General features: G+C 44.2%; 1 protein-coding gene across 1 annotated transcript in view; it reads left to right on the plus strand.

Annotated features, from left to right (window-relative positions):
* The window catches only part of FAP (fibroblast activation protein alpha), a 1,146,500-nt gene that overhangs the window by 387,750 nt on the left and 732,984 nt on the right, over positions 1-25,766 (plus strand). Inside the window, exons 10-12 of the mRNA XM_069616321.1 lie at positions 1,754-1,857; positions 1,962-2,097; positions 25,583-25,627. Coding sequence (XP_069472422.1) covers positions 1,754-1,857; positions 1,962-2,097; positions 25,583-25,627 — 285 coding nt within the window. The remainder of the gene's footprint in view (positions 1-1,753; positions 1,858-1,961; positions 2,098-25,582; positions 25,628-25,766) is intronic.

The following is a 25,766-nucleotide window of genomic DNA, read 5'->3' on the forward strand; positions in this document are numbered from 1 at the left end:
TCCAATAGATCCTTCCTGCACACTGTAACATGCATAGACCCCCAGGTTTCCATCCACTCCCCACTCTCCAGACAACTTCCATCTCTGTGTGGAGCAATTGGGGAATTTATAATCAAGCATGACATAGAAATACACATATGCTTATGGCGCAGAGATCAACCCAACTGTAAACAATGTTGACAACCTCTACCATGTAAAAGAAAACTGCCTATTGCTCCTGCAGCAGATGTTCCGCCTCTCAACGGGGAGGCGGGAACTCACGTTGCAGGGTGAGCATAGCAGTGAAGGAGAACAGGTATGTTGGCCGCCAGAGGTAAGTATGGAGTTATTAAGGATTAGGGAGGTGGAGGGAGGGGCGATGGCAGACAGAGGCAATGTGCGCGATTTTTTCCGTATGAAATTTCGAAATAATCAGGTATATCCTCTGAAATGAAATTTAACAGGTTCATCTTTAGCTTACTTCTGGTGACAAAAAACGTGGATTCACCATTTGATTCCGTTCTCTTAATGGCCCATAAATCCAAGAATGGGCACAGCGCCTTGTACCAGCTTGCTCTTCTCTGAAGGATTAAGTCTTTCAGACCAGCAACACACTTCAGAACCGTGGTCTAGCCCACGTGCTCCTCCAAGGCACCTTCCTGCCTGGCTGCAAATCCCTCCATCTCCGGAGTCCAGGCTGGAAAACAAGAAATGCAACATGTAAAAGCTTATCCTGGTGCTGCTAAGCACCTAAAGTATGCATACACATCAGTCCAACCTTCAGGATTGGGAAGGACATACGATCTCTACTCTTCATCCAATATTCTATTGGCTGCTGAGAATTAGAGCAGTCCTGCTCACTCACCTATCCTTATACCCCGCCCTGCTCTATTTTACCGTCTCCCTGCTATTAAACAGCCTCCCATTGCTTCTCAGCTAGGGTTGTGACGTAGACAACCTGCGACCACATTGAAAAGATGTGTGCTACCGCAAACACATTTGCTCATAGGCAAGAAGCATTTTGCGGATGCACAATTGCACTACTGCAAGCTCCTATGACTTTACACTAGTTCTTATGCAACTGCACATGTGGAAAATGTGTGTGTACTTGTATTCCCAAATATATTTTAACAATGGATTCATAAGGTATTTTATAAAGTCAGATCCACAGCTATATCACTAGATGTTATATGATACAGTGACTTCATACACAACGTTTTATTTGTGTACCAATTTACCTATATAGTACATATAGTATATAGTATGCGACCTTTAGCACTCCAGATGTTTCACACTACAATTCCCATGATATCTGTCTATTGACTATGCTAATTAGGGACAATGGGAGATGTAGTCCAAAACATCTGGCGCGCCAAACCCATGACATAAGGGAATGATGGCTTGGTAACTGGCATTTGAAATGCACAAAGAAATAAGGTTTAGAACTACAAACTCTTTCCGTGATCAATAGAGACATTGTAACATATTAGGCGTGCATCAAGTGGCATTTTTAGATTCCTGCAGAGTGAATTTCTTTAGTTAATATATCGTTAGCTTACTGTTTACATAATCAATCCTTCTTACCTAAATCAACCAATCATTTTTTTTTAAATACTTCAATAGAGAGATTCTGTTTTTAATTTGTCATTTTTTTGAAAATCATAACAGATCCTGCATGTTACCAAAAGACCATATATTCTGATTTTTGTAAATGCTATGACTAAATGAACATGTGAATAAACAATTACATAAATACACTGCATTTCCTTTCAAGGCAGGTGCTAAAAATCCAACAGTCCGGCTATTTGTGGCGAGGGCAGATGACCGCAGCGATGTAAGCGCAGTGCAAGTCCCTGTGCCTGCGGCTGTAGCATCAAGGTGAGACTGCTGCTCACTCCAGCCTTTATCTGCAGGCACTACTCCATCTGTGCATGCACGTGCCCTTACTTTGCATTCATACCCATTTTGTTTTTTGTCTGCAGTGAATACTATTTTATATGGGCGACGTGGATATCGGATGAGAGGATCTGTGTACAGTGGTTGAAAAGAGTGCAGAACATGTCCGTTCTAGTTACATGTGACTTTCAGAAAAGTACAAATTCATGGATATGTCCTAAGGTATGTTTGCGCTTTTTGATTTAATATGCTCCGACTTTTGTTTGACTGCCACTGTGGAATGTGCAACGAGCCATCATTTTACACCTGCAATGTGCAAGTGGAACACAGAACACATTTACTTGCAATGAGCCAAATAAACTCCTGATACACGAGCATCAGAATTGAGAACCCAACCGCCACAAAAGGTGCAGTGTAATAAAGGTCCAGTGTGATCTGACCCACAAGTCACAGAGGGCACAGTTCACTGTAACGATGCGGAAAATAGCCACACAGTACTCATGTCTCACATTCACAATACGTCTAAAGGAACTGTGAAGAAACAGAAGTACTGACCTGCTTGGACCTGAGTGCATAGGCATCAATGGTATGCTTTATGGACTGTTGCAGAGACCAGGCCAACATAGACACAGAACATTTCGATGTATTTATTTTTAATGTGTTTAGCTCATGTAGAACTTTTCACATATACATCTATAAAACATAATAACACATTTACATGTAGAACAAAATGAATAAAACATTATTTCTGTTAAAATAGGAGAAAACAGCCCAGCTCACTGTGACTCAATTCACAATAATTCGGGATTCAGACACTTTTCAACTAACGCCCAAATACGAAATAAAGCAAGTTGAAAACGTACTAACCCCGAATTCAAACAATAAACCAAAAATGTTCACTCTTAGTTTCATTATTATCATTCATGAAAGCTCTTAAATTACACATGCACACATTTCCAAGTTTATTTATTTATTTGTTTATCATAAAACGCTTTATACCGGAGTTGGGTTTGTAAACAGATCCAGGATTCAAACCTCTGTTGCTTTGCATGTTCTTGCTTTTAAGACAAGCACGTTGCCCCTGTGCTATTTGCATACATCTAGTCATTGCGTGTCTTGGGGTCTTTCATATGTGGGAACTGCTAGACCCAACCTTGAGTTAAAAATGTAAATGTCCGGTAGCTGCTTAGTGAGCAATTTTAGCATTAGCCATCTACCTTTTAGGTCTGGGCATTCCACTAGATATTTTTGTGGGGCCAAGTATACATAAGACAATCGCCCGACCAACAGCTAAGCGGGAGAAGGTAAGGTTCCAATCCCACAATGCAATTGTGTTACTGAAGGATTTCTTAAACTTATAGTAATCATCCTTTTCCTCACTGCCACAGGCATCCAGAGACCAATTCATCACTTCAAATAAAGCTGTATTTACTGATACAAAATGTGCCCCCTTTTTTTTAACTTCATCCACCTCATATGATATGATATGCTATGATAAGGCATTTGAAACGCGTCTATACACAAGTGTTTCAAGGCGCGACGAGGCAGGGGGGGGAACAAGGGGAGACAGACAACGATCTTACTAGGCCAGGTGTCATTCAGATCGTGCAAGTGCAAGGGTAGAGGGGAAGGGAAAAGTGCATGGGGGAAAGGGAGAGGGGAAAGTGCAGTACAGGGTTATTAGCATACAGCATACAAGATAAATAACAAGGGCCAGCTGGTGGCAAGTGCGAGGTAAGTGCAGACAAGTGCTGGGAAGGGGGGCTGTATGGATACAGACACAGTCCCGTAGTGCAGGGGTTGCCGTGGAGGCAGTGCAGGGGAGAGTGGCTGGGCCGAGAACGGTGAATGGCCCAGTTGCAGATTCAGTGCAACTTCAGTAGTATTAGCAGGGGAGAGGGGGAGAGAAAGCAGAGGCAAAGAGGAAGGTTTTGAGGTGCTTCCGGAACCGGAGGTGGTTCTCCTCAAGTTTCAGGGAGGTAGGAAGGCTGTTCCAGAGGGAGGCCATTGCAGTGGAAAGAGATCTGCCCCCAACTCGTTGTTTGGAGAAGCGGCTGACCCTGAGGGAGTTGGAGGCGGATGAGCGAAGAGCTCGAGAAGGAAGATATTTAGGAAGAGAGAGTTGAAGGTATTTTGGCCCAAGGCCCCAGACGGCCTTGTGGACAATGCAGAGGCTTTTGAACTTGATCCTCGCAGTCACTGGGAGCCAGTGTAGTGATTTCAGTCCTGGAGAGATACGGTCCCTGGGCTTGAGGCCAAGGACAAGTCTTGCAGTCCTGTTCTGGATGAGTTGCAAAGGGCGGAGAGTAGAGGCGGGCAGATTAAGATAGAGGCTGTTACAGTAGCCCAGCTTAGAGAGACCCAGGGCTCTAGAGACAGTGAGCTTCTGGGGGAAGGAGAGGAAAGGAAGGATACCTCTGAGGAGGTGTAGCTGGTAGTGTGACTTCTTAGATACGTCGGATATGTGAGGAGAGAAGGAGAGTGTGGAGTCGAAGATGACCCCAAGGTTTTTTGCCTTGCAGGTAGGAGCAGGAAGAGGGCCCAGAGAGGCCGGCCAGAGAGCAGCAGGGAAGGAGGGAGTGGGAGTGCCAATGAGTAGAATCTCAGTCTTACTGGCATTAAGGCAGAGGTCGTTGGCGGCACACCATTCCTGGATAGCAGAAAGACAGTCAGAGATGAGGGAAGGAGAAGAGGAGGCCGAGGGTAGCCTGATCAAGATATCAAGTACCGGGCAAGAGGGGAAGAATTGCGATTTTAAAAGTAGGTTACCTCTACGTTTCAGGGGCATAGCTTTAAGCAATGCTAAACCTAATTCCAATCTTAATGTTTCTATTGGAATTTACTCTGGAAGATACAATGTACGCTTCCAAAAACGGCTCTCCAGTACATCGAGCCAATCATAATCTGGAAGTACAAAAGGTTCCAGGCCATATAATATGGCTGGGACGAATTATTGCATATAAAGCTTCCTAACACCAGACCAAGTATAACCTGGAGTCTGACCAGCAAAGTTAAAGAGGAGACTTGTTAACTTACCCACTCTCCTAGATTTTATGGAGAGCACTTCATTGTGTCAGCTGGTATCACCCAATTTCAGCCCCAAATAGATGTAACTAGGGACGTTTTTGATGGCTTGCTGATCTAACACCAGTGGATGCTTGCATGCTTTGCGAGAAGAGTAAAGCATTACTTTCGTTTTAGAGTAATTCATTTCAAGATAATTCTAGCTAGCATGTGAGCCCAGTGCTCTAAGTGAACTGAGTATACCCGAATAGGTGTGGTCAAATATGACCAAATCATAGGTATAGATCAGGGAAGATATCTGGACATTTCCCATCTTGGGAGGATGATGAGCTGCAGCCCTCAGTCTAGGAGGGAGATCCGCCATACACAGATTGAACAGAAAAAGGGCCAACAGGCATCTCTGTTTCACCCCCTGCCTGGTCTGAGTCCAATCTGTAAAGTGACCCCTCCGTCAAGTCTGACCTGTACCCTAGTGTCAACATCGAATAGTCTAATAATCTAGATCAGATAGAGGGGCAAACCATTAGATCCAGTTTATGTCAAAGTCGGGAGCTCTGGTCCCTATCGAAAGATGCAAGAAAATCTGTGCAGCTAGCATAGAGACCTGCACCGCCTCTGGTATTAGCTGTTCTTATTAAACAATCTACCAGTTGCAGGTTAAATGAAGTAGAGCTATCCGAGGGGGAAGCCAATTGGGACATCATCCATTATTTGGGCAGTAACAGCCCACTGCTGGAGGGCACACAGAACAAAGGAAGCAAATATCTTCCTCGTCACATCCAACATGGATAGGAGATGGTAAATAAAAGGTATGGTCTGTAACTCCTTCTTATAGACTGAGATCAAGATTGCATTGCACCAAGATTTCTCGCTCTAGAATTGCAAACCTTGGTAAATTAGATCTTCAAAATAAAAGCCCATATTTCTGCGTCCTTCTTTAAGCCTATATTGGCCAAGATATTAGGGGCCCGGCTTTGGAGCTTTTTAACTTTCCAATCACTTCAACGATGTAATCGCGTCTCCAGTCTAATACCCACTCCCCACTGGATGTGACTACTTCTCAAACTAAATCATCAACATTCGTATACGTCGTAGGCCAAATGTGATCTAGCCAACATGCTGCACTAATCGGATTCAGCATCTGCACATCCTTCTTGCCCTTTGCGGCCATAATGGCCTGCCAGATAGAATTGGAGGTAGCAGTCTTCCAAATCTTAAACATATTTTGCCATTGTCTATTCTTTTCTGAGCGATTCCACCACCTCACCCAGTTTCTATATCTCTGTTTGTTTTTGGAAACCAGGGTGGCCATTTGGATATTATTGAAACGACTATTAAGAGCTTTATGAAGATCGCTACTTTTCCGTCTCTTAGCATCCCATATAGCTTTATCAAAAACGTTGCCTGGGGGGACCACATAAAAGTCCATAACCTCAGGGTACTTAGAAGGTAGATTTTTATCAGTGCATCTAGCATTGAGCTCGCCGTCATCAAAACCCAGTCACTCTCATTGGCCTCATGCCATTTAATGAACACATTTGAAAACTGTTTGAAAATGATTTCTGGAAAAGAGGCACCGTGGGGATCATAAATAGTAACATTAAGGGCCTGCTTAATCAGGCTGGTAAAAGTGCCACATCAATGGCCAAAATAAATTGACTTTCAGTCTCAGAAACATAAACGCAGAACACTTTAGACTTATTCACTGCCTGAGCAGTCATTATATTCGGATATTTTCTCTTTGTTGATAAGTACAGGAAGGGCAATTAGCATATGTGTGCAGGTTGCTTATGTGAAAACTGCAGAGATTTACAAAAGGCTTGTACAAAGAAAATGAGCATGCAGATACTTCCACTGCATGTGTGCAGATTGTGGCACCCGTGCACAGGCAATATTCTCTCTCTTTCCTTCTCTCTCTCTTTCACTCTCAAGGGCGAATTACATGAATTGAATGTGCCAAACAGGAGTACCTGGAGAGGTGCCATGGAAGGCAAAACAAAGCGTTCACAAAAAACAATGTAGAGCTTGATAATTAAACATGAATTGTCAAAGCCAATATGTTTGGCTTCATAAATGAAGATTTCCTTTCTCTTGCACTATTGGCAGATTTCAGAAAAAGAAAATAATAATAATAATAACAATAATAATAATAATAATAATAATAATAATAATAATAATAATAATAATAATGTAATACAGCACACACATTTGAAAACACATCCATGTATCAAATAAAAGGTAAACAAAACATGCCTTTAAAAGTATAATTCACAAATCTTTCCCCAATCAACTTATGGTTTTTTAATATCGTGCATGTAATAGATCGGGTTCACAATCACAGAATAACTTTGCGTTCAAATAATCGAACCAACTCAGGAAGATGGCAAAGGTTGCTGTTTTATTAACAATGATCTAAAACAGGGAGATTACAATGGACATCATTGCATGTTTGTTCAGTTCTCGACAAATTCCACATAAAAACATCTTATATATGCAAAAAGTCCCTCAGCAGAAGTACCAACAGGATAGAGAGTGTGGAAGATGAGGAAGAGAAAGACAAAGAGATCAATCATGAAAGCATAGATTATGCATAAGAACATTGTCATCCATCTTTCGGGCCATCCTACTACCTGTTGCACTTGTTCTTCATCTTGAACCCTGCCACTTGCCTATTTAATAATTTTTAATACAATTTAATCAAATCTGCTCGATAATGGCAATAAGGAGCCTCCTTATCAGTGGGCCATTTTTAGGATCCTGTAGGAAAGTGCAAACATCAATGTTTCTTCTCACAAGAGCAGGGTATGCTTGGAGTATAAACACAAAGACAGGAAGCAGAAGTCGATGAACGTCACTGTCAGTAATCACTATATGATTAACTGTGTAAAACAGATATTCTCCATGAAATGAATCTGGATACTGATCTCGTTTCCAATTTTGAATCAAAAACTGACGTTTAGGCATGACACTGACACTTCAATGTGCATTTCTAAAGTTCATTTTCACTGCAAGTCTTTTCACTTACTACTAAAATATCTAGAAGGAGTGTCCTTTTGAATTTCAGTCCCAGATAATTCTGTATTTGCTTTATCATCCTTCTTCTTCATCATTGATCGGATCTGCACATTCTGAAAAACTTCTTTTTGTCTTTCTTCTGAATCGGCAATGGTGGGAGGGCGGGTCTCACCTTTATAGGCCTTCACATCCCCTAAGTGAAGCCAAGCTCGTCTCCCTTCGATTTGCACAGCAGAAAAAGTTATATTCTCAATGCAAAAGGGACCATTAAAAGGTGGCTCATGCTACCTTCTAGTAGAATTCTTGATTGAGTAGGACAAGGTCTCCAACATATAACATAGGTGCCGATAATAAATGACTTGGGTTGGTTGTGTAATTGTCTTCTTCTGTGTTTTTAGACCAACCCCCCTTGCGCTTAATTTGATCTGAAATGAGAGAGATGCTAGAGGTCACATATGTGAAATAATCATGCATTTCATCACCTTAAGTTTTAGCTACACTCTGGGCATCACTTATACTCCTAAATGGAGGTGTAAGGGGTGTTCTCATACGCCGCCCTGTTACTAGTTCATGAGGGGTGAGGTGATGGTCTGATCCTGGCTGATTCTGAAGGGCATCGAAGGCTAAAGGTAGGCAATATAGCCATCCCTTCTTCAAAGTCATTTTAATCTTGGCAATACTTTCTTTAAGGAGTCCATTGAGTCTCTCACATATATTCTGTTTGCTTGCGGGTGATAAGCAGAAGAAAACGTATGTTTAATGTTCAATAGAAACCCTATCTGTTCAAATTGCTTATTAACAAAATCTGGCCCATTGCCGGATCTCATCAATTTACACACTCCATCTCAGGAAGACATCACTCACTAAAACCCTTCAAGTGGCATCAAGGTGTATACACGGACCGGCCTCGGACACCCCACCACTAATAAATACCTGTATCCATTACACACCTGCAGCATATCAACATAACCGATATGTAAATGCTGAAATTGACCATTCAGTTGAGGTATTACCCCTCTAATTGTTCTTAGTGTATGCCCAGCAATACACTTTTGGCACACAATGCAGTTCACCATAAATAGTGCAACTTGCTCCAACAAATTCGGAATGAACCAGTCTTCCACAATTGTAACAACAAGACTCTCCCTAGTTACATGTGCAGGGTAATGCAGCTGCTTAAGCGTAACCTTCAGTAATGCTACTGGCATCACCGTTGTTCCAGTGCTATCTTGTCGCCATAATGCTTCTGTGGGGGATGAAGAACACACACCTGTGGTTTTTCCTAGTATGAGTACACATGATGATCTTTCTTTGACCTCTTTGGGCATGTCATGTGACATAAGAGGGATGCAGAAGAAGAAAATAAGGGGATAAATACATATCTTGATAATTCAGCTCACTTGGGGAATAATATGTGGTACCAACACATGAGGAATTTGGGGGAGAGAGCATCTGATGAGAATTGCAACATCTGCTCTCTCATCCCTCATGTCATCACTACAGTACGAACCTTAATATCAAAAGAAATGTCACGCAAGATGTGAAGTGCCTCAGTCATCTAGCAGCATGTACTACTAGAGGACAGTTTCAAGGGAACTGGGCAACCTTGCAATGGAGATAAAGACAGTAATTTCCATACCAGGATGATTATATTAGGATAAGACAAATGGAAAAAGGAGCCTGGATGGACATACAAGATGCTCATGTATCCTGCTGCAGGGCAAGACAAGGTGATTGTTGCAGAAATTAAGATAATGAACTGTTCTTGCATGACAGAAAAAACTGGACTGCCTGGATGCTGGGAATGTTCACAGCTGCTAATCTATGGATGAGCAAGTATGACCAAAGGATGGGAAGATGGAATGATGTCCTGTGCAGCTCATCTGCTAAAGAAGGAAGCAGTGCAAGAGGTACAGAAGGTGAATGATGATTGTCTAAAGTCGTGGGCCAAGTACTCTAAACTGCTGACATGGGTGAAGACGAATCAGGCTCAATAGATGTAGTCCCATTGGTTAATGCAACACTGTGCTTTTGGAGCATGGGAAAAATGAAGTTGAGCATAAGAAAGGGTACAAGAACATAATGACGTTCCAGGAATGAGGAGAGGTATCCCTCTCTTAATGGATCGATATTGGGCTTGTGGATCTAGAGCATATATGAAACTGGCCAGGAATTGGAGTTGTGTGTGTTCCTTGGTACATTTCCATGTTCCAGCAATGGTGATTCCACAGAGTGACCCGAAGATTGAAGGATTTCCAAAAGTGGACAAACACCAGAGAAAAAGAAGGTCACTAGAACTCCGATCAATGCCACTATAAAAGGATTTAACTCAATAGAAGAAGAGTTTAGGGTCATAAGGTTGATGACCTTCCAGAATAGATATGTCCCTGACATGATTAGAGCAATGGAATGAGGTGCTTGCTCCAAGATCGGGCCATCGTGTTGTACATTCACACCATCTCATGGCGGTGAGAATGGGACTTTGACGGAGGTCATATCAAAGTTGACAGAGCTACACAGAAAAATGGTGGAGGAGACAGAGGCCATTGGAGATGACAGTTGGTTCTCACTCCTGTTCTTATGGATTCCATATTGGATAGCAAACCTATTGAATTTACTTGGAGCAATATTGGTGATAATAATGTTTGGATTCTGTATCATACGGATAATATTTGGACAATGTCAGAAAATGACAAGGAAAGCAGTCGGAATGAAGATCATGATTGATGCAAAGGATGAACCAGAAGGCAATGTACTGACCGATAGTGCCATCAGAGACTACATAAAAGCAAGTATTGTGACAGCTGAAGGAACTAAATTCTGGTATCCAAAGGATCATAAGAATTTCCTGGGAAGTTGGGTCTTCTGTACCCCAAATGGGGAGTGCAATTACATGACCTGGAGTGTGGATGAACACATTAGAAAAGTGGGCACCCTGGGGATGTTGACAAAGATATGGACAACCAAGAAACCCTTCTTCAAGAGAACATACAAAGAAGCAGAAAAACTTGAGGAAGTGGTCGAGGACTCGACCGAAGGGGGGGAAAGTAGAGGAGCAGATGCACACATCCACAGGAGATCCTTCCCCCCTAGCTATTTTTTTTGGAGACATGAGACCCCGCCTTGCCTGACACCAGTTGTCGTACCAATACTGCAGCAAATATTTGGAAGGAGATATCATTGAGACAACCCTATTGAATGTACCCTCAAGTTGATGACAAACTACGGTAGGAATTCCCGGAAGGATTATGAGAAAGAGCGGAGAAAATGAACGAATTGTGTCATAAGAAAGTGTACACAACGTCACGAGATACTTAATGAACAGGTTGTATGGATCCTAGAGGAGAAAAGACACTGTAAAAGGATCACATAAACTTTAAAGTGTAAAAGAAGATTACACGTTAACAAAGTGCAGCAGAAAACAGAAGCATGAAGAATGTACAGATGCTGACACGCAAGGTAGGTCAAGTCATCGTATAGGCTGGCTATGAATAGTGAATAGAATGCAGGTGAAGCCACAATTGTATAGAAACTGGACATTGGTGTCATGACATAAATAAGCCAAAAAACATGAAAAAGGAATGAAAAGCTGTGTCACAGTACAAAAACATGTTGCTGAAGCTGTGTGGCGAGGCTGCCTGGCCTAGAGTCAAGATGCTAGAAATTGAGGTCAGCTATCTACTCTGAAGTTAACGAGTGTGTGGAGGATGAATCCTATCACGTTAAGGTGCAAGAAAGAACACAAAGGGTGCCAAGTTTTAATTCATTTAGAGCATTTAAAAGCTACAGAATGGACCAAATTGTTTTTTCTTGTCACGTGAGCCAAGTATAGAAATAGAGTTCTAACTTGGAGTTCCAGAAATGATAGCGAGCGCCCTCACTCCCATGCATTCCCAGGACGAGAATAATCTGCAAGGCCAAGTACAAAGACAATTTCAAGGCAGAAGGCATGGGTGATGGGTGATGGGAGATGGGAGATGTTGGGCTAACTGGGTGGTCAGGTAGCTTCATCTCCTATCTCCCTGCACTTGGGTCTTGGCTTACATGCTGCTAAATGAACCAAATGTTCCAGATGTTGCACACAAATGCCAACTAATTGTATTAGTCTGTATAACGAAGGACCTTGTAGCTTATCAGGCCAATGAAACACAGTGTAACTATTCTTTCTTAAAAGACATGTTTGAAGAGGTAGGCATAGGTTGTCCACCTGATAAAGGACAGCCAATAACAATTCTAGCTTCTATATGATTGTATATCTTGATGTTTCCCTTAACCAATTCCGACCCTTGATAGGTTTTTCACTATTGCACATAGTATGACGTCACTCTGACGCATAATGGAGTATATGAAGTGTATTATTGGTGGAAATCATTGAGAGGCTGAGCATACGTCCTTTGAAGGTTTGTTCTAACCTCCCTGTTTTAGATAATTGTTAATAAAACAGTAGCTCGCTATCTTCGTGAGTTTTTCCGGTTATTAGGACTCCGAATTATTCTGGTGTAATTCCATGCATTAATAAATGCACGTTCCAAGGGCCAAAATCTAAAAAACAGCTCAAATGAGGCACAGTTCAAGGGTGATAATTAAAATTCAATGGGTTGGATGCATGCTTGTTTAACCCTAAAACGAAGGATGGGAGCAATCTCCAACCATCTAAGTAAAAATAAAAACAGTCCTAGTTGTGTATTGTCAAAATAAAAATGGCCTATACTAATATACCTATTGCCAATCCTTGCTTCTAAATAATACATGTGTAAAGGGAAAATGTGGTGTAAACAGAAAATCAGTGGTTAACAGTAATGTGATCAGAATGGCCTCTGAAGGCTCTTGCCTATGTTATTTAGCATGTGGGCTAGTTGGAACACTCAGTTTGTGAGCACACTTTGGTCTAGGAGCACACCTTGGCAAAGTGGCTTGGACCTTGAGAGCTGGCTTGGCATGTGAGTATTCAGAGTTTGGGGTTGTGACCTCACAGGTTTCCCTTCCCCAAGTGCAGGCCAACCTCCTGAGGTTTGCAATATCCATGTCTGATTTCTGGCACAGACAAACTACAGTTGAAAGCCACTATAGGTTCCCCTCACTCAGGAGTACCTTTCCAAATGACCTTCTCGGGGTTCCCTTCCTCCAGCTTTATTAAGTTCCTGACATCCACAATGCCTTCAGGTAATTGGAGTCTTTTCCACACAGCTCCTTTACATTCCCAATCTCCCTCAGTCGGGCTCACACTGGTTAGGTTCTGTGTTTTTTAACAATCACTTCCATTTGTACAATGTCCTTTACACTTCTCCTCCTTCCTTCTGCCTTACAGCCTCGCTCACTTTTCTCAGAGTTTTTCGATAAGTCTTTTGTTTGTTTGTTTGTTTGTTTTATTTAGTATAGCGCTCCAGACCCAGGGGTATATGGGCGCTTAAAGAAAGGTTACAAAGTTGCACAATATAAAGAAAATACTTTCAATTATACAATTGTGACGGTAATATGCCATATGTGGTATGTACAAGCAGGCAGTTAGATTTCAGGGTCTGTACAATATATACAGTTAGTAGCCTGCTGGTCTATCTGAGGGTTGCTTTCTCCAGAAGCCAGCTGATGACTAGTTTTCTGAACAGTTGGAAGGTTTTGGCCAATTTTATGTTCATCAGCAAGGTGTTCCAAAGTTGAGGGGCAAGGACAGTGAAACTCAAGCCCCCGGCTCTTTTGGTGGTGAATCTGGGCACCGTGAGACAGAGAGTGTTGGAGGATCTGGTGATTCTAGTGTTTGGTTTTAAGGTGAGTTTGTTGGTAAGGTACGGGGTGCTAGGTGGTTTAGGGCTTTGTAGGTAAGGCAGAGGGTTTTTAAGTCGATTTTTTGTTGGATAGATAGCCATTTGCAGGATATTCTTATGTGGGAGATTTGCTGTCTCCTGGGAATATTTAGAGCTGCTCTCAGCGCATTATTTTGGAGGATCTGAAGTTTCTCGATTATAGCTTGGCTGGCACCAAGGTAGAGGCTATTGCAGTAGTCAAGCTTCGATTGTATGAGGACCCTAGACAGAATGAGGCAGCTGTTCGTGGATAGAAATGGTCTGCAGGCCCTAATTCGTTTTCCAGTGTAGGCGGTGGCTGAAGCGGTCATGTTAACTTGTTTGGAGAGTTTGGTATTGGCGTCACGTTTTTCATGACTGGGATGATGTTGTCATCAATGATGAAGTTAGAGTAATCGGGGCTAAGTTTCTGTAGGTTATTGGGGGATCCGACTAGGAGAAGCTCGGTCTTCTCATCATTCAGACAGAGGCCGTGTGTGGCCATGCATGCCTGAATGATGGCGAAGATTTTGTTAATCCTAGTGGCGTCTGTGTTGTAGTTGGCAGTGATGGTGAGGAGTATCTCAGTGTCATCCGCGTAGTTGGTGTAGGTGACACCCAGATGGTCCAGCTTATCAAAGAGGGGTTTTGTAAAGATGTTGTAGAGAGTGGGGAAGACACATGACCCTTGTGGGACACTGCAGGTAATGGGGATGGGGCCTGCCGCAGCCACAGATGAGAAGACCCTCATGGTTCTGTTGGCTAGGAATGATTGTATCCACATGACAGCAGAGGGGGAGAAGTGGACGGCAGATGAAAGGTGGTTACAGAGTATTTTATGGTCAACCAGGTCAAAGGCTGCTGAGAGGTCTAGGAGGAGTAGTTTCTTTTGTTACTGCCCGACCACTCTAATATTGAGCATTCACTTCAGTGAGTTCAAAATTGGTTTCTCTTGCTTTCGTGTCTCAGCTGCCTGTGCGGCAACCTTTGTTCTCAACTACAATGTTGGAAGTGCTCCCAAACCTCAATGCCGGTCTTTTGTCAGTTTCATTAACTAACCGGTTGGGGTTGGAGACTTTCAATCTTTGCACTGGTTTAATTTCAGAGTGAAGAAGGTCACAGCTACAGTTACAACGTCACCCCATCTCTGCTGCTCACCCGGGAGCGTTCGTTGATAACCTTGTAGCACGATAACTGTTCCTTTCTCTTGCAGATGGCCTGGCAAACACAACCTTTGTGGTTTGTACTCTCACTGTCCAGTTCCTGATTCTCACCCCTTTGCTTTCCGCTCTCCTGTGCTTTGCTCACCACCGCTCTGGGAGGACAGCATGCTCTCGTGCCTCGCCTTGTGCCTGACTCCTCAATGGTCTCCCTCAGTCAGGTTCAGACTCCTCCTTCACTTTTCTCACAATAAATGTTTTTGGACCCAGAGTGCACCAGTGTTCAAATGAGATTTCTCCTGAGGTCAGGGTCTCACTGCCTGCCCCTCAAGGGCCTGGGTCTTTGAGTCTGACCCAGGGGAGGAGTTCTGGGTTCAGTACTGTCAGGCAGCCTCAAGTGCCCCTGGGTTAGCCTTCTGGATGTATAGGTTCCCCACCAGACTGCAGCCTCTCTTCCTGTGCTTACAGGCTCAGTGTTCCGGCAGTCCTTCACACTCCAAGCCTTCAAGGGATGCTCATGCTCTGGCCCTTCCTCCTGGTTTCTAAGCTTCCTTCAGCATCCCCAACTCGCTCAAGATGGGCCTCAGTGTTCCACCTTTTATATTGACAGGGAGTGTTAATAAGTGTCATGTGGGAACAGTTGTCCAGCTCTGCCTGACTCTGCCTTACCTTTTTAATGGGTCAAAATGGCTATCACCCACAGGAAACATTAATGGATTGATTCCTATGGGTAATATTTCCAGCTCTTGGTTTCTTCTTCCTCGTCCCATTGGTCTCTGAGAAATGGATTGGGCAGGAATTGTGGGACTTGTAGTATTTTACAAAAAAAGGATAAAGATGCAGATTTTGCAGGGGTTTGAATGTAGGATTGGTGAAACATGGGTTTAGAGGAGAGAGGGGTAAAACTCAAGTTGGAATTGCGGGGTGGTCTTTGTTTTCCCTGATGGTTCTGATGTCTTTTCCGTATGGGAAAAGGTTGGGGTAGAATGGGACTTTGGTGACAATATCCCATACAGACAGATAGGGGTGTGCCAAAAGAAAGGGGATTAATGCATCACACGCAAGGGCATTCCTTCCACAATCTCCAAGGACCCCCTGCCCAGGTGATCCTCCCTCACTTGTCTGCCCGCAGGGTTGGGTTCCAAGCGCGATGGCCCTTCCCTGGCCACCTGAACAAAGGATCCCCAGGGCCTATCCGTGATCGAGGGTGAACCACAGAAAAAGTGCAAGGTATGATAGGTGCTATGTGACCAGGAGGTCGAAAGTGTGAGACTCCAGTGTGGAGGGTGTGCTGAGACAAGTGGAAAGTGGACAGAAACTGGGGAGATTAGTGTGAGTGGTCAACGGCCCTGAGGATGCATAAGGGTCCAAGACACCAATCACAGCAACTGTGAGAATAGCAGGGGAGGGAAGAAGGGAAGGAGGAAAAGAGGAAAGTCTTAGAGTTCTGCTCAAGATGCAGAGGCAGGGGAGGCTGTTCCATAGGATGGATCCAGCTGAGGAAAGTGAACAACCTCCTGCTCTCTGTTTTGCTAAATGCTTTACACATAAGGAGTTGGTGCCAGAGGGACATAGAGGCCTAGAAGGAGAGTATTTGGTAAGAGAGAGTTGCCGACAATGCCGTCCACAGCCCCAGGCAACCTTGTGGATGATGCAGAGGGATTTGAATTTGATCCGTGCAGCAACCGGGAGCCAGTGGAGACTGTTTATGGTAGGAGAGATGCAGAGCCTGGGCGTAAGGCCAAGGATAAGTCTCACTGCTCAATTCTGGATTAGCTGAAGGGGTTCTGTTAATTCAGAATTGAATCCTGAGTGTAAGAGGGTAAGTTGAGAAGGAGGCTATTGTAATAGTCTAGCCTAGAGAAAAACAGGGCTCGGGAGAGATAGCACTTCTGGGGGAAGTGAGAAAAGTAAGAATTCCTTTGAGAAGGAAGAGTTGAAAGCAGGACTTCTTAGTAATGTCCTGAGTGTGAGGGACAGACGAGAGAGAGGAGTCAAATATGCCTCCAAGGTTTCTGGCTTCAGAAGAAGGAGCAGGGGGAGAGACCAAGGTGGGAGGCCAGAGAGAAGGGAAGAAGGAGGGAGCAGGGGTCCCAATCGGCAGGATCTCAGTTTTGCTGGCATTGAGGCAGAGATGGTTGGATGTGCACCAGGCATGGATGGCAGATTGGCAGTCAGGCAGGAAGGACGGTGCGAGTGAGTCAGAAGGAAAAAGAGTTGTGTGTCATCTGCATAACACTGGAAGTTGGGGAGAAGGAGGAGATGAGGTGTGCCTGCTGTACAAGGTAGATGTTAAAGAGTCTGGGGGAGATGATAGATCCCTGGGGAACACCACAGGTGGAGAATGAAGAAGGAGAGGAGAAGGTGCCCACACAACTTGGGATGAGCGGTCAGTTAGGAAAGAGATCAGCCATTCCAGTGCCCGTTCCAAGATACCAAGGCTATTGTGGAGTCTATGTATGAGGATGGAATGGTTGACCATGTCAAAGGCAGATGAGAGATCAAGTAGGGTGAGGACATCTGGCGAGTTGGAGTCCAGCAATGCAAGCAGTTCATCACAGGTGTTCGGAAGAGCAGTTTTCATGCCTCTGGATGCTTGGAATCCAGGTTGATGATTGCAGGGACCACCAATAAGTTCAGTGTGCGAGTTGAGTTATGCCAAGGCCAACTTCTCCAGCAGTTTCCCCAGGAAGGGATTGATAGAAATAGGGCGGTAGTTGGATGGACAGGTAGGGTCTGCTGAAGGTTTTTTCAGGAGCGGGTACACATGGGAGTGCTTAAGGAACGAGGGGAAAGTGAAGGAGGTGAAGGCAGATGGAGGAGGGTGAATGGCCAAGGGAGGCAAGTGGGTGAGGAATGGGTTTGACGGGTGAGTGACAAGGGCGTTCAGGATGCCCTGAGTTTTGGTGACAAAGTGTGTGGATTGCAGAGGGCCTACAAAGGTAGAGGGGAGGAGGAGACTGCAGAAGGGTTGGCTCTCTCCCTGCAGATTTTGAAAGGTTTGTCCGTGCTAATGGATGCACTAGATACCCGTGTCTGAATGTGGGACCTTTTCTTGGCACGGATGGAGAGTCTGTACTGATTTTGGAGCAGGCGGAAGGCCAGTTTGTCAGGGGGTGAACCTGAGGTCTGCCACTTCCATTTCGCTGCGCTGCACTTTCGTTTCAGGGCTGCAAGTTCAGAGTTTTACCAGGTGTCACAATTAGAGGCAGGTTTCTGGCAGATCCTCATGACTGGGGCAAGGATGTCAAGAGTATTGGTGATGAATAAGTGAAGGTTGCTGAGAGCAGAGTCAGTGTTAGAGTCTGTGGTGGGGGAAGAGAGGATGAAGGTGAAAGCAAAGGCACACACTGTCACTCGTTTCATTGGGTGGATGTTTGAGAATGAGGTTGGCAGGGCTTTCGATGGTGCGGTAGGAAGGCCAAAGGGACCCAGGTGGGAGGAGCGGAAAGAATCGTCTGACCAAGAGAGAGGGGTGATCAGAGGGGGAGTGAGAGAGAAGTCCGAATGGATGATGGCATCCCGAGTGTGTCCAGACAAGTGGGCTGTGAGAGGAGAATGGTAAGGGAAAGAGAGGCGCAGAGGTCTATGAAAAGCATGGATGATGAGACAGGGGATGCAATTGGATGTTGAAGTCACCCAAGAGGAGGAGATTGGAGGTGGTTGAAAGTAAGGAGGAGCAGAAATCAGTCCATTCAGAGAGGAACAGGGTGGTAGCACCAGGAGGCCGGTGAATGGTAGCAATGATCAGAGTGGAGGAGGGAGAGATGACCAACTTGCAAACCAGGCTCTCAAAGGAAGAATAGAGTTGGGTGGGTACAATGGAAGGAAGAACCCACTCAGGATAGATTAAGGTGACCCCACCACCAGCACAATGAGGTTGAGGCTTGGAAATGATTTTGAAGCCGTCGGGGAGGAGGGAGTAAAAAGCAGTGACTGAGTCTCGGTGAGAGCGAGAATGTCGAGGTCAGTGTCTTCAAGAACGAGGCAAATGTCAGGAGAGGGTTTGTTGGCTGAGCTGGCGTTAAGAGTCGCCAGGTGGAGGAGGTCTCTGCCTTTGAAGGTTTTCTGAGGAAGAGATCAAGGACATGATACTCCAGCCAGAGGGGGAGGGACAGTGAGAGTGGTGGGGGCAGAGGTAGGAGAAGGAAAGAAGTTAATGAGGGACATCAGGATCCAGTCAAAGAGAAGGAGGTTGGGTTGACGAACCTGAACCAGGATAGTGCCTTTGTGGTGGACATTAACGATGCAGCCTGAGGATGAGGAGCCAGCCAAGAGGACTTCCCACTTGGTGCCACCGTTAATGGGAAAGGAAGTGAAAGGGGAGAGAGTAGAGATGAGATGAGGAGTCCATACATCTGGCGAGGGGACAGCGAAAAGGATATCCATAAAGACCTCTCTGGGGGTGGCACTGACATAGGTGTCTGTGATTCGAAGGCCAGGGTTTGCCCGAAGGATGTCTTTTTCTGTGCTTTTTGATTCCAGAGAGGGGGGGGTTACCTGGCGGTTCCCACACCAGCGCTCCTCCCCTGGGCATAACAGGCATGCCCAGGCCTTTGAGGGGCAGGTGGCAAGACGCTGACCTCAGCAAGAATCCCATAAACTCTGCCAGCTCCCAAAAACACCAGAGTGCCAAAAGGGGGAGCTAGCAAAGTGGGTGCAAATTCAGAATGAAGGATTCTGGGACAGGAAGTCCAAGGACATTTATTTTGTTAAGTTTAGCTGAGGGAGACTCGAGCCTGACTGAGGGAGACCCATATGTGAACGTTTAAAGGAGTCCAAGCCCGACTGAAGGGGACCCATCTGTGAACCTCTGGAGGGGTCTGAGCTTGATCGAGGGAGACCTCTATAGAAAACAAGGAAACTGAATTATGCTTCAAGGACGCCAGCGACCCTCCGAGGTGAAAGGCAGAGTTGTGGAGGCGCGGCCAAGCCTGTGGTGTTAACCTTGACTCATGGAAAACTGCAGAAACAAGAAGGAGGACGCACACAGCCGGTGAGTTGGCAAGCAACCTGAGAGACCGGTGTGTGTTAAAGAACATTGAACTATGTACTGTTGGTCATAGTGGTCCTGCAGAGGTCTGTAAAGAAAGCCATGCACATTCGAAAGTCTTCGGCACCCAAAAGTGATCTGAGCCTGGCTGAGGGAGACCCGAAGTGTAATAAAGCTTGGGAAAGGGAGCCCCCTTGCAAGTCTTGTGGAACTTTGTTTGAAATGGTCTGAGCCCAACAGAGGGGGACCTATGTGAATTTCATTTTGAGTTCTGAGCCTGACACAGGGGGACCAACATGAACTCTTTTACCTTGAAAGGTACGAGCCCGACTGAGGGAGACCTACCTGAACTTTGTGTTATGAAACAGTCCTAGCCCGACTGAGGGATTCCGCTGTGAAGATTTTGTTAAACTATATATTGAAGCAGGAAAGAGGGAATTTAGCGTGGAAGGCCAGGCGGGCCTCAATCCACGCTATAGACTACCTTTCATTTTGAAGAACCTGAGCCAGAGTGTGTCATCCTGTATATGGGGACTGCCTTTCTCCATGCTGTCCAATGTGGAGAGGAGAGCTGACTCAGCCACATTGATTATTTATAGTTTTGCACATTATACCTTTTGCATACAAAATTTTCCCTATACACATTTTGTTGCATTAGAGTAAGGACTGTCATTAGGTTTTGTTAGCATAGGTCCTCTTGTGTTGACAGACTCCACTAGGACTGTGTTATTTATTATTTGATGGTCGAGCGTGCTCCCATCCTAGACGTAGGGCAAGATAGGCATTCTTACAACCCTGTTTGCGAGAACAATAAAGATTTCCCAAGCATATCTTTTGTGTCTAGCTTGCTTTTGATACCATGCTTCCCTTACACCAGGTAAGCAGTATTTCAGAGACTGCACACTCAGGGGCAGTTAATAAAAGGGAAGTTATGGCACTACTATACGATAGTAGGTGGTTTAACACTCTGCAAATGGAGCTTTACTGGCTGGCTGCCCAGGTTCAGTACGCGTCATAATGGTATGGGCTAGAGGGAGTGCGACTACATGTTAAGTTAGAAGAGGCAGGTGTGGAAGCCTCAGACATGAAGTCGTTTATATTGGATACTAGCTATAAAGATGAGCGCCCGTTCGACCATGTGCAGACAACGCTGTTTGCCTGGTGAAACCTTTTTTTAAGAACCAATGCGGACTGGCTGTACTACCATTGGATGCCGCTGTAGAACTTTCTGGGACTATCCCCAACCTGGGGCGCCTTGTTAACATCATGCTGGAATAGGCTGGGGTATCAGGCCATCAGGGACTTGTTTCTGAAGAGGCAGTTCTAGACTCCGCTTACGTGGAAGCGGAGCATACGGGTACCCCAACGAGCTGCTACAATTGTATAGATTGAGCGCTGCAGTGGAAAAACAATCGGAATGCTACCCGATTAAACATCCTGACAATACATTGCTTAGGCTTATATCTAACTCCTAAGGCATACTAGCTGCCCCGTAGGAGGGATTGTAGACGGGACCCCAGTGGTGGTAGAAACATCACAGGTGAAGCGGGACGGAGGAGTTGGACGTGAACATAACTGATGGGCAGTGGAAGGATATGTACTCGTTTACTAAATCTGTGTCAATGAATATGAGAATGAAAATGATTCAATATAAGATTCTGCATATATACCACACTATACCCCGCACACGATGGCTGTTGTCCAAGATGTGGGGGTGAGGATGCTGGACACGCACATATGCTATGGTCGTGCCCAGAGCTTGTAACCTTCTGGAGTCGGATTTCTGTATTATTGGGTACCATAGTTGGGAAACAACTGGAGAAGTCACCTATGAGTGCATTACTTTGTGTATGGGGAGTTGTCCCACAACTGCGCCTTGGGTGTATGGCGGCAAAGCAGTGTATTTTACGCAAATGGAAGGATCAGCTACCTCAGCATGAACGTGACTGGCTGAGGAAATTGACCAGAGTCAATGAATGCGAAGACGCTTACGTCAACGTCACTATGCAACCGGCCTTGTCGCACCAAAAATGTATATGGGGGTAATTTCAGGCATTCCTGGATAAGGATTAGAGATATGGTATGCCAATGATGTTGTTAAACTCTGAATGTGCACTGTGGTAGATGAACCTTAAGTGTTGTATTGTAAGGACTGTAATGTTCTAATGAAAGAATGCTGGTGTTTCTAATCTGTGATTGTCGAAATGAAATGAAGTTTAAAAAAGAAAGAGAAAATGATGTCCATGTAGTTGTTAGGCACACAATTAGATATAAATTGTGCAGTATTGATGTTTCAGGAATAGAGTTAATGATCCCTATCTGTGTCTATGTGGAACATTTTGTGATTAACCTAATTATAGGCATACTGAATATTTGGGGCGTGGGCTGTATGAGGAATTATTTGGGGGAATAGGCGGGCTTTATATTGTCCACAAAATCCAACTGTGATGGGCCAATAGTTCGGGGGCAAAGTGTGAACCTTGGGAACAAAGACATGCCGCGTATCATGGGTTTGAAACCCTGTCCAGGCGCTTAGAAGCCGTCTGGCATTAGGCAAGATATGAATCCATAATACTTCTTGATGATTTTTATTTGCTCTGTTCTACAGATGCAGGGCATTGAACAGGATAAGGTCTCAGCAAAGAAACATAGTCGCCCACCTTTAGTGTTTAGGAACGTGGGGAAAGGAGGCAGATACAGAGTTAAGGTTCCGTGAGTATAGGTATTGCCTGAACTTCTAGAATAAGAGCATAAGAAGGGAGGAATCTGTCTTCAGGTTACATAGCATACAATACACAGGGCCTTGAACATCTGAGTTTCATTGGCAACCAAAGATGTATTCTCCTGGTGTTTTAGAGCAGCATCCTACATGTCATTACTAACCTCTTCCCTTCCCCATATAGCCTAGGGCGAATTCACAACAAACACAACAAAACAGAACAAAACAACCAGCTCATTATAGCATTAACTAAAGTCCCGTCTAAGGAACCTTCTGCAGCATTTCCCTCTATGGCATCCTTGATGGAAGGAGCCAAAGTAAAGAACAAATCAGAGGGAGAGGGAGGATGCAAGGCAGAGAGATTGGGAGAGAGAGTGAGAGAGACAGAGAGAGAGGTAGAGAATGCATGGTAGAGGAGAGAGGTAGACATACAAAGAACTAGAGAGAAAAAACTCACGGAAGGAGAGAGAGGCGAGTGCAAAAAAGAAAGAGGAAAGAACAATGGAAATAAAAGAGAGATACTCATAGAGAATGGCACAATCAAAGGGGTAATGAGCGAGAGAGGGGGCAGAGAAAGAGAGTGATAAAGACAAAGAAGGGGAAGGCAGATAGATCACGAAAAAGAGTTGAGAGGGAGATAGAAAAACTGAGACATAGCAAGCGCCACAGAAAAAAGAGTAGGACAAGGACAGAGGGGCAAGGATAGTGAAAGAAAAGGGTAAAAAACAAACGAGAGAGAAAAGAGAGACACATAGAGAATGACACAAAAAGATGAGAAGGGGCAGATAGAGGGGATGCTGGAAAGTCAGAAAGAGATAGAAATGAAGATAGAAAATTAAAAAGCGAAACAAGGGCGTTTGAAAGAGAAGGAGAGACAGAGGAAATAGCGAGGCAAAAAAGCAAGGGACAAGGGGAGGGCAAATAAAGAAAGAAACAAAATAGAAAGAACGATGTGATTAAAATGGCATGTTCCATGAACTCTCTCTCTCCTGCCCCTCTCTCTCTTTCTCTATCCCTCATTTTCTATTTGTCTCTCTTCTTCCCTTTCTCACTCTCTCTTTCTCTAGTTGTATGTTCCTCCTTCTCTATTTGTCTGTATCTTCCAGCTCTTTGTCTAGACTGACCAGATACCTGATTTGGGGCGATGATCCTGATTTTATTTTCCAGGTCCCCTGTCCCAAATGCTTCTGCAAAACAGTCGAATGTACCAGTTTTAGGAAATGCTGGACCCTTATCAAAGTCTTCCAGAAATATCATGTCAGCTAACCCGCTTTTGTCATGTGACACTCAATATACAGTAAATTCCGTCACCCGCCAATCCACTTGCCCATCCATAGGTGTCAATGGAGAGCTCACCCGCAAAAGTAACATCTTTTTTCACCCGGCTTTTTATTTGAAACAGTTGACAGATAAGTATTCTAGGTTCAGGGAAAGCCTCACCTGGGGGATAGGCAATGTAACACAATCAGCTTTTGTTGTTGAGAGAAGTAAAGAAGGCTGAAAGCATATATTACTTATGATATCTGCTGAAACGAATACAACTCTGATATACCAATCATTCTGTGGGCTTAGGCATTTTGATTGGTCATTATTTAGTGCTCCGCATTTGATGTCGCTTTTCTGTAATAAATGTTGCACAATCTGGCCACCTAATCTCTGCATAAGAATTTATCGCTTGCCTTCATCCACTCTTAATCTGAAGCACAGTGCTATTTTAGGAGAGCTGAGGATCAGGCATGCACAAGGAAGTCCTAGTACACTAGAAGAGGTCTTAATCAAACACCCAACCACCTTCTAAGCCGTCACGGCATGAAGGTCAGTCCAGCCATGCAGACCAATCATTCCATCAAACGTGATAAAAAGATTTCCGTCCACCAAAGTGGTTGGAAATCCTTTTCCTATGTCTACTAGAATTGCGCAATGCGTGTAAGGATTATCTGGCACGTATTTCTGAACCTTAAATAGTAATTACCAGGCCTGTATGGCCTATATGCTTGGCAACTACTATTAAAGGTACTAACAATTGTGCAACTCAGTGGTTGCACAAAGAGCAAATATTAGATATAGTAAAAAGATTTCCTTTCATGCCGGTGCGCCCAAGTCTTTTTACTATGTCTAACATTATCATGAGTTTTGCAGGGACAGGAATGGAGACCACATTAAAGTAGAATGGTAAATAAAAGGTAAATGTGATGCAGCACAAAAGGGGAAACAATAAATATACAAAGTGACAGTGAAAGAAAAACCGTTTCAGGAAGCATTCAGGAAATCTCTCACCATTTTATACAGCTCCATTGGCCCTTACATAAAGGCTGTTGAATGAATAGGAATTTTAGCACAGTGCTCTGGTAATGCCAGGGGAAGATGCTGACAGACCCCATTGTCCCTCTCTTATATGTGTCTTCATTAGGACGGCAGAAGGCAGTGAGCAGGTATGCTCCAGACAGACCTAAAAAGGAGCCAGTCGTTTGCTCCTTTTCTCAAAGGCTATAATTGGTTCCTGTTTTAATTTTTTTAAAGTCAGGACTTGAAAAACATAATTAGGCCCCCACAATTCTACTCCACTTTCACCGAAATGTGTGTAATTTGACTTTGTATCACACTTCCTAGTACCCTATACCCTGTCTGGAACTTGCTCTTTTTTGCTTGCTCCCTTCCTTTAAATCACAATTCTATTTCAGTTTCAATTTGTGACAGACACCAATATACTGGGAGTGAGAGAAAGTGCATGTTGCCAGTGCCCCTGTTTGCTCACAGTTTTCAAAATTAATATTGAATCGATACTTAAAATGTTCTTATTTATTCACATATGCAACGAAAAATATGACTTCCCTTGCTATCTAAGCAATGGCTGCTGCAATTCACAATGTATGGAAGGTAGTCTATGCCCGGGGCTATTGAGTGCATTCAGAGCATTTTGATTCCCAAGGAAAGGTCAGTTGTGACAATGTGGTGCTCATATTGTCTGTTGGACTCCAAAATAAAGTTTATTGATCCTCTCTGCTTTGTTTTCTAGAATCAGCAGCATATTGAAGAAAGCAGAACAGGTTGGATTGGCGTGGTTCGTATTTTTTATTTGTTCTCTTTCATACATATGTTCTGGTATTAGGATTTATTGCATGTCGGCTGCAATTTGCATGGTCGCCAGGCATTCTGGTACTTCTAAAAGAGGGAGCGGTTGGTACTGTTTGTTGGGAAAC

This window comes from Ambystoma mexicanum, chromosome 9 (genome assembly GCF_040938575.1).
Source record: "Ambystoma mexicanum isolate Mex_15411 chromosome 9, UKY_AmexF1_1, whole genome shotgun sequence".
Classification (NCBI taxonomy): domain Eukaryota; kingdom Metazoa; phylum Chordata; class Amphibia; order Caudata; family Ambystomatidae; genus Ambystoma; species Ambystoma mexicanum.